This window comes from Ranitomeya variabilis, chromosome 4, assembly GCF_051348905.1.
Source record: "Ranitomeya variabilis isolate aRanVar5 chromosome 4, aRanVar5.hap1, whole genome shotgun sequence".
Classification (NCBI taxonomy): domain Eukaryota; kingdom Metazoa; phylum Chordata; class Amphibia; order Anura; family Dendrobatidae; genus Ranitomeya; species Ranitomeya variabilis.
In genome coordinates this window covers 441,565,195-441,583,375 of record NC_135235.1, presented here as the reverse complement: position 1 = coordinate 441,583,375, position 18,181 = coordinate 441,565,195, and the positions used below count along the sequence as shown (strand labels likewise).

The following is an 18,181-nucleotide window of genomic DNA, read 5'->3' as shown; positions in this document are numbered from 1 at the left end:
TCCCCTTGAGCCTGTCTCCCTTATGCTTGTGTCCCCGTGTGCCAGTCTCCCTTGCCCATTAGTCCCTGTGTGTCCCCATGTGCCTGTCTCCTATGTCCCCTTGTGCTTGTGTCAGTCTCCTTTGTCCCCTTGTGCTTGTGTCAGTCTCCTTTGCCCACTAGTCCCTGTGTGTCAGTCTCCCTTTCCCACTTGTCCCTGTGTGTCCCCTTGTGCTTGTATCCCTTGTCCCCTTGTGTCAGTCTCTTGCTCACTAGTCCCTATGTGTCCCCTTGTGCCTGTCTCCCTTGTCCCCTTGTGCTTGTCCCTTGTCCCCGTGTGTCAGTCTCCATTGCCCACTAGTCCCCTTGTATCAGTCTCCCTTGCCCACTATTCCCCGTGTGTCAGTCTCCCTTGCCCACTAGTCCGTGTCCCCGTGTGCCAGTCTCTCTTGTCCACTAGTCCCCGTGTGCCCTTTGTGTCAGTCTCCCTTGCCCACTTGTGTCAGTCTCCCTTGCCCACTAGACCCCTTGTATCCTTCTCCCCTGCCTCCTAGCCCCCATGTGTCCCCTAGTGCCTGTCTTCCTTGCCCCCTTGTTCCCTCTCCTCTGCCCCCTCGTCACCATTTGCTCGTGTCTTTGTCACTGCCCCTGTATGGAGGGGCTGCATTATACTATGAGGGGGGCTGCATTGTATTCTATGGGGCTTACATTGAATTTTATGGCGGGGGGGGCCCCATTTGGAAGTTCGCACCGGGGCCCATAACTTTGTAGTTACGCCACTGGGAGGTCGTATCTACTTTCTGCAGAATGAGGCAGAGCAGAGCTGTATCTCAGTATCGGTCATGTGATCTGAGGTCTCCAGAATCAGGCTAGGCTGTGTCTGGCTGTCTTTGCAGCTGAACTTGCTTACTGCTGGTCACATCCTCAGAGCTGTGCACAGTCCACCTCGCTGCAACTGTCTGTTCATACGGTGTACCCTAGCAACAACAGTCTCTGTAGCTAAACTGCTGATCATGTGATCAGAGATCTGTCATCAGGTTAGGCTGCATCTATCTGCACCTGCATCCAAACTTCATGTATTGGTGAAATCGCAGATTATTCATGTATTTTTCCATTTGTTATTTCCCATAGGGAAGCTGTGGCCGTTACGACCGTTCTCGACGTGGGACTCGTTCCTTTTTGACACTTAAAAAAAAATATTTTTCTAAAATTGTGAAAGTAATTGAGATTAACCCTGTAATGACCGTCGACACGTCTATTTTACAGTGGTCACTAATCAGCCTTAATTTCTACCCTGATTTTTTTATTGCGCCAAGGATTAAATGAATAGCGCCTCCTGGTGACAGTATGGCAGGGTGTCAGCTGTGTGTGACTGCCGACATCCTGCATCATAGTCAGGCTTAGCACCAATTGTAACAACTTAACCCTGTAGTTGCTGCAATACATTGCGACAGCAGCATTTGGATGCTTAACAGAGGGAGAGGACTCTCTCTTTAACCCTGCAATCACATGATAGTTGTCATGGCAATCCAACTTGTTGCCACAGTGGCCTATTAGCCCCTGCCATAAGCAGGCTGAATATGTGTGTGAATCTGACAGGTCACATGCAGTACAGAAGTATAAGACCAGCGATCAGACAGAAAAATATTCCAGTCCTGGGGTGGGATGATGTACAAGTGTGAAAAAAAGTTCAATAAAATTTGGAAAAAATATTTAGTTTCACCACTAACATGCAGCTGTAAAAACAAAACAAATTGTAACCGCCGCGTCCGGAACAAAATATAAGACTGCGAAAAAAGAGAAAAAGTCAGCTCACCTTCACAGAGATAACCACACAAGGACCCTGCAGTGCTGCAGTCAAAGGAACCATGGAGAAAAATGGGGAAAATCCAGCGTAGTAACAAAAAAAAAAAAGTATTAAAAATAGTTCAGAAAAGTGGCACCAATGTGCAGGGGCAAGACAAAAAAAATATGGAAAATGCGTTTCAGAAGTCAATTCTTATTCATTGCATACAAGTTAAAACAATGCATGGCTATATATGTCAAATCCTGTTTGTCATGTGATAGAAAGCCTCCAATCACAAACATACAAAATCATAATTAAGAAAAACATACAGTACAGACCAAAAGTTTGGACATGCCTTCTCATTTAAAGATTTTTCTGTATTTTCATGATTATGAAAATTGTACATTCACACTGAAGGCATCAAAACTATGAATTAACACATGTGGAATTATATACTTAATTTCAGTTGTTTCACACTTTGTTATGTCTTATATTCTAGGTTCTTCAAAGTTGCCACCTTTTGCTTTGATGACTGCTTTGCACACTCTTGGCATTCTCTTGATGAGCTTCAAGAGGTAGTCACCGGGAATGGTTTTCACTTCACAGGTGTGCCCTGACAGGTTTAAAGGGAACCTGTCACCTGAATTTGGCGGGACAGGTTTGCAGTCATATGGGCGGGGTTTTCGGGTGTTTGATTCACCCTTTCCTTACCCGCTGGCTGCATGCTGGTCGAAATATTGGATTGAAGTTCATGCTGTGTCCTCTGTAGTACACGCCTGCGCAAGGCAAGATTGCCGAAAACCCCGCCCATATGACCGCAAACCTGTCCCGCCAAATTCAGGCGACAGGTTCACTTTAATAAGTGGGATTTCTTGCCTTATAAATGGGGTTGGGACCATCAGTTGTGTGGAGCAGAAGTCTGGTGGATACACAGCTGATATTCCTACTAAATAGACTGTTAGAATTTGTATTATGGCAAGAAAAAAGCAGCTAAGTAAAGAAAAACGAGTGGCCATCATTACTTTAAGAAATGAAGGTCCGTCAGTCCGAAAAATTGGGAAAACTTTGAAAGTGTCCCCAAGTGCAGTTGCAAAAACCATCAAGCGCTACAAAGAAACTGGCTCACATGAGGACCGCCCCAGGAAAGGAAGACACATTGGTTGAGCATTGGGTGCCTGAAAGGGCTCCATGACTCCCATTAGTGCCTTTGGCTTCTGAAAGTACCTCCTGACAGGGGACTGTTCGGATTGCCAGGGTAAGGGTTAATGCCGATATCCTGCTTCTTCACTTTACCCAGTTTAGAATAAATATAATTAACCTGTATAGCCATCCTGTTTGTATAAGACTGAACATACGATTAGAGTTCTACCATAGCTTAACCATAATGTTATAGGTCATAAGAAAATAATAACCAAAGATAATGAGAACTGAAACGCTGGTGGATTATAAACTAAATTAAGAATATAACAGTGGTGGTGCCAGAGTTAATTGATGTACACTGACAGCGGACTATGGGTGCATTGAAGCAGCTTGCAATTACAAACATAATGTAATGAAACTTAGACTCAACTTAATATTCAATAGAAAGATTTAATGCGGTCCAGGGATAGTACATCAATTTCAAATGTTTCGGTCATATGGCGACCTTCTTCAGAGTACTAAACATATAAGTAAATACAGGGTATCAATCAGGTATTACTGTAACATCAACATATGTGCAGCAAATGCAAAAAAAAACACAAAGATTTCCGATTTGGAGATGGGTAATATCAGAGGATCACAATACATTTGTGCTCAAAAGTTTACATACACCGGCAGAATATTTGCTTTCTTGGCCTTTCTTCAGAGAATATGAATGATGACACCAAAACTTTATCTCCACTCATGGTTAGTGGTTGAGTGAAGCCATTTATTGTCAAACTACTGTTTTCTCTTTTTAAATCATAATGACAACCCAAAACATCCAAATGACCCTGATCAAAAGATCACATACCCCACTTCTTAATACCATGTATTGCCCCCTCTAACATCAATGACAGCTTGTAGTCTTTTGTGATAGTTGCCGATGAAGTTCTTTATTTTCTCAGATGGTAAAGCTGCCCACTCTTCATGACAAAAAGCCTCCAGTTCCTGTAAATTCCTGGGCTGTCTAGCATGAACTGTGTGCTTGAGATTTCCCCAGAGTGGCTCAATGATATTGAGGTCAGGAGACTGAGATGGCCACTCCAGGACCTTCACTTTGTTCTGCTGTAGCCAATGACAGGTCAACTTGGCCTTGTGTTTTGGATCTTTGTCACGTTGGAACGTCCAAGTACGTCCCATGTGTAGCTTCCAGATGAGTGCAAATTTGCCTCCATTATTTGCGGATAACGTGCTGCATTCATCTTTCCTTCAACTTTGACCAAGTTTCCTGTGCCTTTGCAGCTCACACATACCCAAAACAACAGTGATCCACCTCCATCAATCCAGAAATGTCAGTGGCTGGATGAGAGATGCAAGAGTTTGTCTGGATCCCAGAAACACTCTCAGCTTTTATACACACACACACACACACACACTGATTACAAGCAAACAGGTGAGGATGTTACCTTTAGTAGCCATTCAAACCCATGTGTGTCAATTTCCGTGCATGTTATCAGGCCAAAATCACCAGGGTATGTAAACTTTTGATCAGGGTCATTTGGATGTTTTGGGTTGTCATTATTATTTAAAAAGAGAAAACAGTAGTTTAATAATTAATGGCTTCACCCAACCACTAACCATGTGTGGAGAAAAGGTTTGGTGTTAACATTCATATTCTTTGAAAAAAGGCAAAGAAAGCGAAAAATTCTGCCAAGGTATGTAAACTTTTGAGCACAACTGAATATAATGTAGAATTCACACTTTCATATGCAAATCCCCCTATCCTGGGGTATAAAATCAAACAATCAAAAGAACAAGATAATAGGTGAAGGTAAAGAGGAAAGGGACCTATCTGACTGCTTGTAAGAAAGAAATACCGCAAGGGAAACATTTACTGATATCTAGGACCTGTATGGGAGATACATATCATGTGAGGTATATAAATAGATGTAATTATTAGTCAAAATTGTGACCCACCTATTGCCACGTTATAGTGAGGACACTGTCTGTAAAACCTGTGTCCTGAGATCTCATCTCCCGAGAGCTTGGTGCCGAGATCTTTATCTGTGCATGCGCCGCCCCAGCAGCCATTTTCCCGGAGTCTACCGCAATGTAAACCATGTAAGTGCAGGGGCTCTGGGCTTTCACAAAATGTCGGCAGAGCCCCCACAGCACTGAATACCTGCAGCTGCGCGCCGCAAATCCAAACACCCCTTCATCCCAGCATGCGGCCTACAGCAACACTCCACTCTTGCCTCCTCCAGCAGCGACCCTGGGACCCCGCTTCACCGCAGCGACCACCCCCAGGTAAGCAATAAGACGCATGGATTATAAGAACCACCACCAGTTTATTTAAAAAAGTTTTTTTTCCCCATTTTTCTCCTCAAAATTTGGGTTGCGTCTTATAATCCGCAAAATACGGTATTCGCCCTGCAACAGCTGAAAGGGGAAGTGGCATTACATGGTGGCCATTCATTGATGGGTTGGGTCTGCGGCTGGGAAAGACTGATACTCTGTTTTTACTCAATAGGAAAGCATATGGCATAATTAAGAGCAGGGGTCTTCTGACAGGTCATACAGACAGGGCTGTCCTGATAAGATAATTGAATAAAAAAAGTGGACACCAAAAGTACAGTTTGCCAACCCAGCACTAGTACATTGTAGCCAAAAAAGGAGACTTCAATACATATATACGGTGCATTTTTTTCTACAATTTAACACAAGGAAAATAAAAGCAAGGTAAGATACAGGATGGTAAAAAGTACATTTACAGCACCATTTTGATGCAAATCCAGTGCAATAGACTTAAAGAGGTATTTCCATTTTAGGCATTTATGGAAGAGCCACAGAACATGCCCTAAATAGCAGATAGGCGATGGTCTCAGAGCTGGGGAGAGAACAGGAGTCCATCCAAGTATACAAAGAATGGGGGAACGAATATGGAATTGGCATTCTCTTAGCTCAGGCTTAAGGTCGGACCCGCATTTATCCGGCGTATCCACATTTACCATACATGCTAAAAACGCTAATTTAATTATTTTTTTATTTATTTTAATTTATTTATTTTTTAAGTTGAGTAATCAAAGCAGACCTGTGATCAAATTTCACAATACAACCTGCATACAATATTATAATAGACCCTTAGGACCTGATGAGCTGGTGTACTTTGTTTGAAAATGTAAATCAGAATGACTGTGTAAAACTCTTTGAAAAGTTTAACCTTTATCTCCAAATCAGCTCCTCAGTGTCCCTCCTCCCTGCTGCTGCTGAAATCTCTCAATTCTCAGTATGCTAGATAGTACTACCTTTCTGATGTGGATTTTCAAAGTAAATACATCAGCCTGATCAGGTCTAAGATCTATTTAACAATATAGGCAGTTTTGAAATGGTAAAATATGGTGACAGATCCCCTTTACATTCTAGTCCTGCAGTGTTTTTCTAACAGCATTATTTCTATAGCACTATTTTATTCTTACACCAAATCAATTTCAAAATAATCGTTTTTGAACTGTGAAAATCTCAATTTGAACCTTCAAAGCAAAGACTTTCCAGAAGTCCTATGTAACATTAAAGAATGCAAATCAGTATCTTGAATGATAAAGACACATCAAATATTACAGTTTCTGGACTTTGAAGACTTCACTTTTTCAGAGTTTGAGCAGCAGCATCAAGACCATGTAATTGCAAACTGAGATCCTATTTGTAGATTGAGCTTTGATATGGTCAAAACCTGTGAAATATAAATGATTATTAGTACTTTAAGTCCAAGAGTAATTAAAGGGAACCGGTCACCTAACAATACGCCATTTAGCTGCAGATAAAGGGGTAATGTGCGTTCTAATCATAGTTGGTGGTGTTAATGGAACAGCAGCTGCAGGGAGAAAATGGTTATGTTCTCCCTGCAGCTGCTCGCTACCAGTCATCGGGGCGGTGCAGGGGTGTAACAGTTACCACTCACTGCATGCTGTAATCACCCCCTGTACCTCGTGTAACAGCCTGAAGCACTGTCAGCCATAGAAGGGTTTACAGCCCCCTGCACCGCCCCAGTGACCAAGTGAGCAGCTGCATGAAAGGTAGTTGGTTGAACAGTCATTCTGTGCTCACGAAGTACAGGCGCTTCCCACCACCCCCTTGGTGCAGCCAAACATTAAAGTGCACCTTCCCACCTACTAGATTTCCATCCATTTATGTCCTTCTCAAGCTCAATAAAGACAGAGCTGTGAAACAGGAGGAGGGTGGCGGAGATAGCGGGAAAGCAAGCAGGTGGATAGGTACCCTTAAATGTCTGACCTCGCCAATGGTGCGCCGAGCGCCTGTATGTGGTGTTACCAGTCTTTCTGTGCTGACAGAGTCGCTATAAAAATATAAATGCATCTTCTGCCTATAGACGCTGTTCCAGCTACACAGCCAAGCATGATTAAAATGCTACTTACCTGTAGGTCTGCAGGTATACAGAAACTCTGGAGGTTCCCATTTACAGACACTATCCATACCCATTACCTTAATAAATAGATAGCATTACAGAATACCAACAAAACACGGAATTGTTTTAAAACTAACAGTAAATCAAATTCAAGGAAAAAAAAAAAAAACATTACAAAAAAAATCAAACACATGAAAGTTCACATAAAATAAAAGAATATACTTTTTACAGTGGAGAGCAGTGTAGCCTTTTAGCCCTTTTATCCCACCAAGGATGTATGTGCTTGTACGAGTTTCCTTTACATACTCTGGTTTCCTCCCAAACTTCAAAGACATATTGAATTTAGATTACCATCACTGTCCCCATCGAGGCTCATAATGTCTGTAATGTGCAGTGGAAATTAATCAAATAAATATCAATAAGGCCACAAGAGGTGTGTTTATGCCCTCTTGTGGCCATTGCTGGTATCGATTTTGGAATTCCAGACTTGCACTGTGATTTCTGCAACTGTTTGGTCATGTCTTTTGTTTGACCAGTTTCATGGGTTTGATATATTTTTTTTTTTTTTTTGGCTCTAATAATAGTGGCTTTATTTTATCCTAACCATGTCCTACATAACTATTCTGTTTTTCTTAAAGAAGTTGTCTGGTACTTTATATTTATGGCCTATCCTTCAGATCGGTCATCATTATCAGATCGATGGGGGTGCGACACCCACACCCCGGCCGATCTGCTGTTCTTTGTGCCAGCGAGAACTGGATGTGCCCAGTTGTGGAGGGTAACTGCTCCATAACCTGTATAATGGGAATTGCAGGTCTAAACCTATTGATTTTGTATGGATCTGCTATACCCTGCTGCGGCCACTACAGTTTATGTAGCTGTGTAGTCCCACTCCACAACTAATCACTTCCAGCCGCCGGTGGCAGCAGGTGTCGTACCCACACCGATAGAATACGGATGACCTATTTAAGGATATGCTATTAATATAAGTTAGCGGATAACCCCTTGGATTTAGTTTTATTTATACAAAAGGTGCAGGAAGAAATACTTAAATTCTTCTAGAGGGAGAAATCTCCGTCAAATCTACCTGGGTTAGTCCGATACAAGAAAAATATGAGCAAAGACATTATTATATTCTAAAATCACTGTAAAAACCAGTAGCGTTCAATACCTTGGTATCTGATCTGAATGCAAAATCTTTGGTGGGCACCTGGTTAACCAGCACCTTCTTGGGGGGGTCTGGGATGCCAAATACTTGCACTGAGGCCAGTTTGAGGCCGTCTGCTTCACTGTTCAAATGCATCACTTCACTCACAAGTGCATTCTGTGACAAAGAGGCAGAATTAGCTTATAGGGTCCTAAAAGGTTAATATAACCTTTAGGAACAATAGCCGACACATTACATACATTTGTAGCAATAAACAAGACTTGAGTGTAGTCCATCCTTTCAAAAGTTCCTAAGCTGTCTCCATCATCCCAGAATAGATCTCCTCGGGCAAATCCCTCTGGTGTAAGGGCCACCACAAGGGTCAGACAGTTCTTGCGGGTCTCCTCTGTAGTCAGACCCGGTACCTGCAGAGAGAACAGAAGTGAAACGGATTTCCCACGAATACAATGAGAGTTAGGAATAAACGGACAATTCTTTCCCTTGACAAATGGGGATGTGTCCAGTTACCCATGACTGGACATTGTGAGGGTATACAGTAACACCTTCAGGGGGGACACCCAGCTGCCAATCCATTCATACATGTCTATAGGAATAGCGGAGCAGCATGACATTATTATAAGAAAAGATGCTCCGGCATTGTTAGATTATGGGGACACACATACTGATGCCCCTGACTGTCAAGGATTTCTGGTCTGTTTTAGTAAGAATTTGGGGGGCAGGAGTTGCAGTCACTCCAGGAACCTGGAGTAAAGGGGTAAAAAAAAGGGTCACTTTAACCAACATGAAAACCAATTAAAATGTCTCGTGATAGCTGGGGGTCCTATGGAAGATTTTGCATTGCGGTCCATGAGATTCAAGTTACGCCACTGATGAGTTTGTTTTTTTTTTTTAAAGTTAAATCTTTCAGCAGGATTTCATCCCCCCAAACTATATGCACATGTAGCTCTTTCAAAGACAAATCCAACAATACCTTTACATGGCCAGTCCATATCACCGTTACTGACAAACCAGAGTTTTATTTGTTATGTAAATAAAGTTGTAGAAATATTTGTAGATCTGAAGCCTCTGTCACTCCAGCTCTATTCCCAGCCCACCACCGCTTCCTCCTGCTTGACTGATAGCCTATATACAGTGTGTGACGTCAGGCAAAGGAACCATCAGTCAAGCAGGAGGAGGCGGCGCTGGGTGGGGAATAGAGCTGGAGTGACAGAGGCTTCAGATCTTCACATAGCTTTTCATCCTCATGTGCTCTTTCAATTCATATGCTGAGCTCTCCATAACAGAGAAACAAACTTGCCATGTAAAGGTATTGCTGGCCTGGTCTTTGGAAGAGCTACATGCACATGTAAACAGGTTGGACAGGGGATGAAATCCTGCTAACAGACTGCATTTAACAGGAAGCAGTCAGGTCCTGTAACCTGCAGATATAGGGTTAATCTGCAGGTCAACAGCATTATGATGGTGCTAGGGTTTGATAGCTTTCTCACAGGATTACTAATAGTACAAAAATAGTATCCTGTGCCCTGCTTACCTGCATTGTGCAGTGCCACCTGGGCAATATACCGTATTATTTATCAGGGCACAATTTTTTTTTTTTTTATTTTTTTTTATAAAGGGAACATGTGTAAACCCCACATCACAAATTCAGTGTCTGCCCGTGAGGATACAGTGGGAATGATGTGCTGTGTCATTCATGCAAGGGGTGTCTTTACATCTGCAGAATGCAAAGTAGGCAGGTCCCTGTCAGTCATATTTCACATTTATAGATCATTTTAACAATGGCAAGTTATTTTGGATCTTAACAGTGTGTTAAGATGGCAAATCAATCCTCAAATGTTGCCATTTACCTCTCTATGGTGTGTCCTCACAGATATATAGCACAAATAGTTTGTTAACTAGTTCAACTCATGATCTCACTCCACAAAGTTGTAAGGGTGTTATTAAAAGGGGCGATCCGGGAATATATAATTTTTTTTTTTTACTGCGAGCCAAAAATGAATAGGCAAGTAGTTACTAACTACTGTAGTTACTATCTACATGCCTCTTCTATCTGGCACCAGCTCAGCGTGATCATAGACAGCTCCTGACAGCGATTTGGCTGATCCACATCAACAGAGCAGTTCCTTCTCTTCCAGGCTGCCATGTCGACAGGGTGTGACTTCCGATGTCATGCTGATTGACAGCCAGCTCCCTGCAGTTGGGCAACAGTAGTCACGCTCCTAACCAGAGCAGAGCAGAAGAGAAGTCACTGCACTGTCAATATGACGTTAGCGGAAGCTGCGGAATCACCGGCAGGAGCGGTCTGTGACTGCTCTGTACTAGCAGCTATCGTCGCCGAGCACAAGAGGCAGGTAGTAGGCAACTATATGTCTGTTCATTCTTGGGCACTCAGTAAAAAAAATTAATAGTCCTTGATAACCCCTTTGAGCCTTAGCAAGTTTGTACAGTGAAGTCACCTAGGTGACAATGCCAGATCTTCACCCTCTAATGCCACATTAAGAAGTCTGTGATTTTTGTCATCTAAAAAAAAAAAAAAAAAGGTCTAAGTGTCATCAGTGTTTTGAATCCGAGTGTCAGTTTTTACCATCAGTGATTTTTACATATAAAAAAATACTAGTAACACACAACACAAGGGCGGCACACTGATGCCAGCCATGTGCCATCTGTGACTTATATGGCTCCATAGCCTTGTACGGGCAATTTTGATCCGTGACTCTGATCACAAACAGACATATTTCCCTGATTTTTGACAAAAACATTATCTGTAAAACAAAACAACAAAAAAAAAAAAACAGACATGTTAATAGGACCATAGATTTTAATGGGGAATTTTTGTATCTGAAAATCACAGATATACACCTCATTCAGACGTACGTGTTCTTCCAGATTTATCAACATTACTCCCAAAGGGAGACATGGTGGAGGAAAGTACACTTACTAAACTCTAGGATAACTGCACCTCACTGCCTGTAGTACAGTAGTAAGAAAGCAGCCATCATTAAAAATGAGCTCAGAAAGATTACTGCTAATCTTACCTGTACAGGTAAAATATGGCCTCCTCTAACATGAACATTAATTGTATCCATTGGTGCAGGAAGATTGATCCATTGGCCCTTAGCTTGAATTTGTACACCCTAGAAAAGAAGAGAAATTTCCTGTAAATATTAACATTCACAATAGTTTTGCAGGGAATCTGTGACAAGGATATTGCCACCTATTAAGACAGCAGCGTAATGCAGAGGCAAACCCCAATTCCAGCTTTTTGTGACTTACTGAGCTGCTAGCTGTAGTTTTGATAAAAAGCACTTTTGTTCCACAGATCATCATTAGAGGACTAGAAAACCTGCTGCCATATAGTCCTCTATATTCATGAGCTCTGTGTAACCCCGCCCCCATCACTAATTGGTAGCTTTCTGCCCATGCACAGAAAGCTACCAATCAGTGGTTTGGGGGCGGAGTTATACAGAGCTCAGCAGTCTGAGCACTGCTGGATCTGCAGGAGAGAAAACACTGATTTTATCAAAACTGCAACAAGCAGCCCAAATAAGTGATGCATCACTGGTATCAGTGTCTCTGACATACTTCAGGTGAGAAGAGCATGAAGTTAACAAAAAGCTAGAAATCTTAAGGTCATGTGAAAACACACCTAAATATAAAGTAAGGTTGATCCCCCACGGCAGAACTTCCCTAATATAAATGCAATATACGTAGTGTCAATATGTCCAAGTAAGTGCCCAAAGAAAACAGTTATAACAGTTAAAAACACGGACTATGTAGATCCAAGAAAAATATAAACCTGCAGCCACTACTGATTTAATGGCAAAAAGGGTTTGCCAGCAAAACAAAGTACATCAATTCGTTTTTTCAACAGAGATGCCTGAATGAAGGCTCTAGGACACAGGCTTTTACGTCAGAGATTTTCCACTTAAAAGGAAAGTGGACCCCAAATGATTTTTCATATGCAAGATAATAAATGGAACTGATGAGAGGATGCTAACATGAAAGGGGCCGTTTTAAAGAGAAAAAGCCAGCACGAATTTGGAATGTAAAAGTAAATACATGACTGAAATGGCGTTAGAATACGGATTACATTGATACCTTTTGTTGAAATCCATTTTGTTGTTCTTCTGTAATAATCAATTGATTTATGCTACTTAGGTTCAAGTGCACGGGGGCTGGGCTGTGCACAGGGAGGGGAAGATCCAGCGCAAAGTCCGGCCCCTGCGCACCTAAACCTAATTAGCATAAGTCAAATCAGGATTACACAAGAACAAAAATGTCTTTAAAAAGGCATCACCTTAATCTGAGTTACAGCCATATCATTACTTTAGATTCCAAATTTTGGAAAGGGTTTACTATAATGTGGCCTTTTAAACGCCTTCTAGGTTACTTGGAGTCCTGAGAAACCCACTAGTTGCTCAGAACACAGAAGTGCCCACACAATGGTGTACGGACATAATGGACAGTCTCTGGGCCTGTACCCAACGGAGCGCTTCTTACCTGGGGCGTGAGCAATCGGTGGCGGTCTATAACGCCGTTTCAGGTTTCCAAACACATTTTGCTTCAGATGTTAATTAGCATATAATGAAGACAAGAATATATTCCCAGGAGGCGCTTACCGTTTGTAGTGCGTACCACGCTCCTGCAGGAAAGTATCCATTTACTTCAGTCTTTCCCTGCTCAAGGACTGGGGTGATCAGCAGTGCATCGCCCCAAAGGAACTGACGGTCAATGGTCCACGTGTTTTGGTCAGTAGGAAACCTTGAAGAGACAATCATATCTTGATAAACTGAGGAACAACCTATTTGTATACTTAGATTAAAACATGCCTTTGAAACCAAACGATCCAAGTGCTGAAATGTTTAATTCTAAATACAGGTTTAGGGTAAATAAAGGAAAAATCATCTTACTGATTTTTAGGAGGGTCACATTAAAACAGGCGACTCAAACTAAAATAGGGTCCAGAGCCACAAAAAAAAAAAAAAAACCCTCACGTTCGCGTGCAGTTCACATTGCTAAATTTAGGTTGGGGCTACATGGCGACTCTGGTAGAGATTAAGGCAAAAGTCTCCCACATTCCGCCCCTGAATACAGACACGCACCACACCACTAATAGATAACTGGCTACTGTGCAACCCACAGTTCACATTTTAAATACGTTGAATTAAAATAAAGTTGTTAAAGAAGCACTCCTCCTCTCATCAAAGTTTTTATCCTCTTAATATATTGCAATCATACTGTATAGCACTGTGTACTTACAATTGCTCATTTTGCCTTTCTTCCCAGCTAATTATTCTCTTTGCTCTATGTAAAAAACATAGCAGATGGAGATCTCGGCATCAAGATCTCAGGAGATGAGATCTCGGTGCCAAGATCTCATCTCCAGAGAAGTGGTGCCGAGATCTCCATCTGCGCATGCACCACCCCCGGCAGCCATTTTCCCAGAGTCCACCACATAGGAAACCATGGAACTGCGGGAACTCTGGCCTTTCACAAAATGTTGGCAGAGCCCCCGCAGCACTGCCAGACACCCCCGCAGCACCGCAGCACACCCCCACGGCACGCCGCATATCCGAACACCCCCTCATCCCTGCCTGCATCGTCGCCCCACTCTTGCCTCCACCAGCAGTGACCTTCGGACCCCGCTTCACCACAGCCATCACCCCGGTACGAAATACGACGCATGGATTATAAGAAGCACCACCATTTTATTAAAATAAGCTTTTTTCCTATTTTTCTCCTCAAAGTTTGAGGTGCGTCTTATAATCCAGAGCGTCTTATTTGCAAAATACGGTACTACTGAGCATCCATATTGGATCCAAATTTAACCTAGGAACCTGTATTTGATTGTGTACATTTTACATTATTTATATTTAAAAACGGATGCCACACATGTAAAAAAAAACAAAAAAAAAACTGATAACACGATAACGGTAATCGGTTCTTCTTTTCTAGATGAATTTGATGATTTTTCATACCCTCATCTGAATGAGGCTTTAATTTCATTCTGCAGCCAACAATGATCAAGGAAACAAACAAACTTAAAAGCTAAATAATCATAGATCTGTAATTGAACTGAATTGCAAAAATTGTCAGCCCAAAATAAATGCATTTAAGAAAAAACAAAAACTGTCCATATACTAAAATAAAGGAGAAGAAATGTCCCATGAGATCACATAACACCTGGAATAGGTTATATCCTTTGAACATGTATAAGCATAAACTAAGAAGAAGAAAAAAAAAAAAATCACCAAGAAATACATGTGATGGGTGATCTGAACTGGTCCAACCAGCACAAGGCAAATCAGATGGGATGCAGAAAGACGGACTAAAGTTCTATTTTGTATTTTTGTCAGATCTGATGCTAAGAGGGACGGCCAGGGACATCTGCATTTCTGTATTGTGCCGCTAGAGGTTACATTTTTAGATTGGAGTGAGACAAACAATAGCAAAAGCATTTCCCAAGATAAATAGGGAATGGAAGACGGAAGTTTGAGTACAAATAGATTCCATGGTGGTTCTGACCATAAATGATGCCAACTGGCAATCTGGCACCATTATTCCCATACTATCCTTTATGAGTATAGTGTGAAGTTTGGACATAAAGGAAAATCAAACTGTTTGAAGCATACTATTGTGCTTTATGACGTGCGGTTCTTTCAAGCCTACATAGTATTGATGGCCTCTGGAGTCAAGTAGTCGACTCCAGGAGAATGTGCACCTACTTCCAATTTGCAACCCACACGGTATCTTCTTGTAGTAAAGGCTCTGTCACTAAGGGCACATTCATAGAGCTATATATCAGCCAAGTTTTATATGGAGTAATACGAGTGTCATAAATGCAAGCATGTCTTCTGCATGTCTTTGATGTCAAAGGAAAAAAAAAATACAAATACCGTTTCTATACACTGCTCAAAAAAATAAAGGGAACACTTAAACAGCACAATGTTATTGGTCACAGTGACTGCAGACGTATGAATCCTCCCAGCGTGTGCATTGCATGCTGGCTGTGATGATTCTTCGGTGTATATTTCCGGCCACATTCCGACTAGTCATGTCCGGTCTCACTCAATTCACTTGCGTTTAATGAGACCACGAACGTCTAGTCGGCATGTGACTGCATATATGAAAATTGCATACTTGGGGTCACATGGCCACCACAGGAGAATCCTCACAGCCTGCAGTGTGAGTATTCCCAAATCTGAATATACACACAAACACACACATACATATATATATATTTATTAAATAAATAAAACTTACTCAAGAAAGAGTGCACGAGCAACAGTCTCACCAAAACTGTGAGCCTTATGAAAGCAGGTATAAAGATATGGAAGCAAGGAATATCGAATGTTTAAAGCATTCCTTATGGTGTCCTGAGATTCTTTGCTAAAAACATACGGCTCTTGTGCCTGAAGGAAAAGGGAGAGGATATAACAATTTTATTTCTTCAAAATTGAGCAAATCCAATATTTTGCAGAAGGCAAAAAAAAAAAATGCAATAAGTGCATTCTTAGAAAACTTTTCACATGTTCTACAGAAAGGTCAGAAGTTTTGATTAGTTGGGTCCATACCCCAACAGATCACTTCATGAAGGCGTAGAAGTAATCAGCCAAGCTCGGCTTTCCTCATGGAACACATCTTCAGTCTCAGAGAAGAGCTCCATTTGGTAAAGCACTTTGTTGGTTGTGGGCATCAGTTGGGGTCTCAGTACTTCGATCCCATGCAATTTTAGCAACAAAAAACTTTTAAGCAATGCACGAACAATACATTTCCGAAATGAGCACAAGTATTTTCTTACCCGGGCATCATGACCATTATGATTTCTCATAAATGGGTAAAAAGCACCAAGTTGACTCCACCGCACACACAGCTCTTCAGTCGTATTCCCATTAAAACCACATATGTCCGCCCCAACCAGAGGGATACCATACATATTAAAAAGTAATATGGCTGAAAAGTGACAAAAAGAGAAGAGACTGACATCCGCTCTTATGATCATAGTACAATTGTTTTACCCATATCCTACCTGGTACTGAGTAGTAAAGCTGTTCCCAGGAACTTTCCACATCTCCTGTCCAATGACCTGCATAGTGACCATGACTGGAAAAAGTGGATCTAGATATCACAAAGGGACGTTTTCCCCGAATCTTCACCATGGCACTAGGAAAAAGCACAAAGATATCAGCCATGAGATAAACATACAGTAGTAACATCTCATCTGCTCACTTACTGGTGGGATGCTATTGCCTCAGACAGTCCATACAGATTGTGCAGGTTGTAATGCGAAGAGATATGTTGCTGACTCGAAGCACAGATTGTAGCACGTCGTAATGTACCGCCAACTACCGCTGAAAAAGAGAAAAACATACAGAGTGCTCAGTGATTGCGCAGTAATCAATCTACACATTTGGCCATTGGATTTCATAGGAGAGCAGAGATGGAATAATAATAGTAATAATATCAACAAACTACTTAAAAGGGGTTTTCCCACGAACAAAGTACATTTTAATCAAAAGATCTTGGAATAATAAGAAGTACCACAATTGAATGTGTAAAAAAAAAAAAAAAAAATGTTCCTGTGCTGAGATGATTTTAAAAAATGTGTCCCTGCTGTGTACTGTGTAATGGCTGTGTCTGACCGTGCACGAACATGGTCTGATCATAAAACAGCTCCTGGGCAGGGTTGGTGGAAGTATATATACATTACATCTACTGATTTTTGTGAGGTAAAACATGTTTACAAACTGGCAGGGAAATGTTTTACCTCACAAAAAGAATCAACTCTGATGCTGTGCTATCCGTATACTCTTGTCACAAGTGTCACATCCTCCTGGGAGATATGGGGTTACGCGATCTTTACATACTGTGAATCACAGGTCTTGCAATTAGCCTGTGTGTTTTGTTCCTCATATTAAATGGACTTCATTCTGTTCAGATCTGAAGAGGTTAACGACTGTGTGCTGGTTGGAGACCTGCAGCTCAATCTTACAGCTGCTCCTGACCTGCTTGTTTTTCTCTCTCTATAAAACCTGACCAGACCTTCTCATCCCCTCCTGTGAAAGTTTTACTTCCTCACTTGTTGGAGTTGGTGTGTTGAAGTAGGAGTTCATAGTTGCTGCTGGAGATTGTTGTTTGCCGTTTTTGGGTTTCTCCATTATCCTATTCTTATTTGGTTTGTACCTTCCTATCCTTCCCTTTATTCCTCTCTACCCTTGGTGAGAGTTTTTGTATGCAAGTGGCTTTTTGTTATGCCTGGTTTGTCTTGCGTGTATATACACCAACATATCTGGCCCAGGCCTTCTGGGGGAGGGGACAGCTTAGGACATTATTAGGAGCATAGTAAGGTTGGAGACTCAGGCCTCTCTACCTTCAAGAGTACCCTCGGGACAGGGATAGTTAGAGTCCCAATTCCAGGGACAGTTTGAAGTCCCCCCCTTCCTTACCAAAGACCCTCACAGAGTGACATCTTTTTTTGCTTACTCCCTCTGCCCAGGAGATGTTTTATGATCAGACCATGTTCCTGCACAGTCAGACACAGCCATTACACAGTACACAGCAGGGGCACATTTATAAGATTAAAAAAAATCCTGTGCGGAGTTAAAGCATCAAATTGTGAAACTTATCTGGATTCCGAGATCTTGTGATTAAAAGTACTTTGTTCAAGAGACAACTCTTAAACAGTGGAGGGAGCCCAGAGTGGA

The 18,181-nt window shown here is 41.8% G+C and overlaps 1 protein-coding gene across 1 annotated transcript in view; it reads right to left on the bottom strand.

Annotated features, from left to right (window-relative positions):
• Positions 1-5,945: 5,945 nt before the first annotated feature.
• Positions 5,946-18,181, bottom strand: part of GAA (alpha glucosidase) — a 65,247-nt gene continuing 53,011 nt past the window's right edge. The window contains exons 12-20 of the mRNA XM_077251479.1: positions 16,711-16,828; positions 16,507-16,640; positions 16,279-16,430; positions 15,741-15,889; positions 13,097-13,238; positions 11,513-11,611; positions 8,717-8,881; positions 8,481-8,633; positions 5,946-6,616 (exon numbers count right to left, since the gene is read on the bottom strand). Coding sequence (XP_077107594.1) covers positions 6,554-6,616; positions 8,481-8,633; positions 8,717-8,881; positions 11,513-11,611; positions 13,097-13,238; positions 15,741-15,889; positions 16,279-16,430; positions 16,507-16,640; positions 16,711-16,828 — 1,175 coding nt within the window. The 3' untranslated portion in view covers positions 5,946-6,553. The remainder of the gene's footprint in view (positions 6,617-8,480; positions 8,634-8,716; positions 8,882-11,512; positions 11,612-13,096; positions 13,239-15,740; positions 15,890-16,278; positions 16,431-16,506; positions 16,641-16,710; positions 16,829-18,181) is intronic.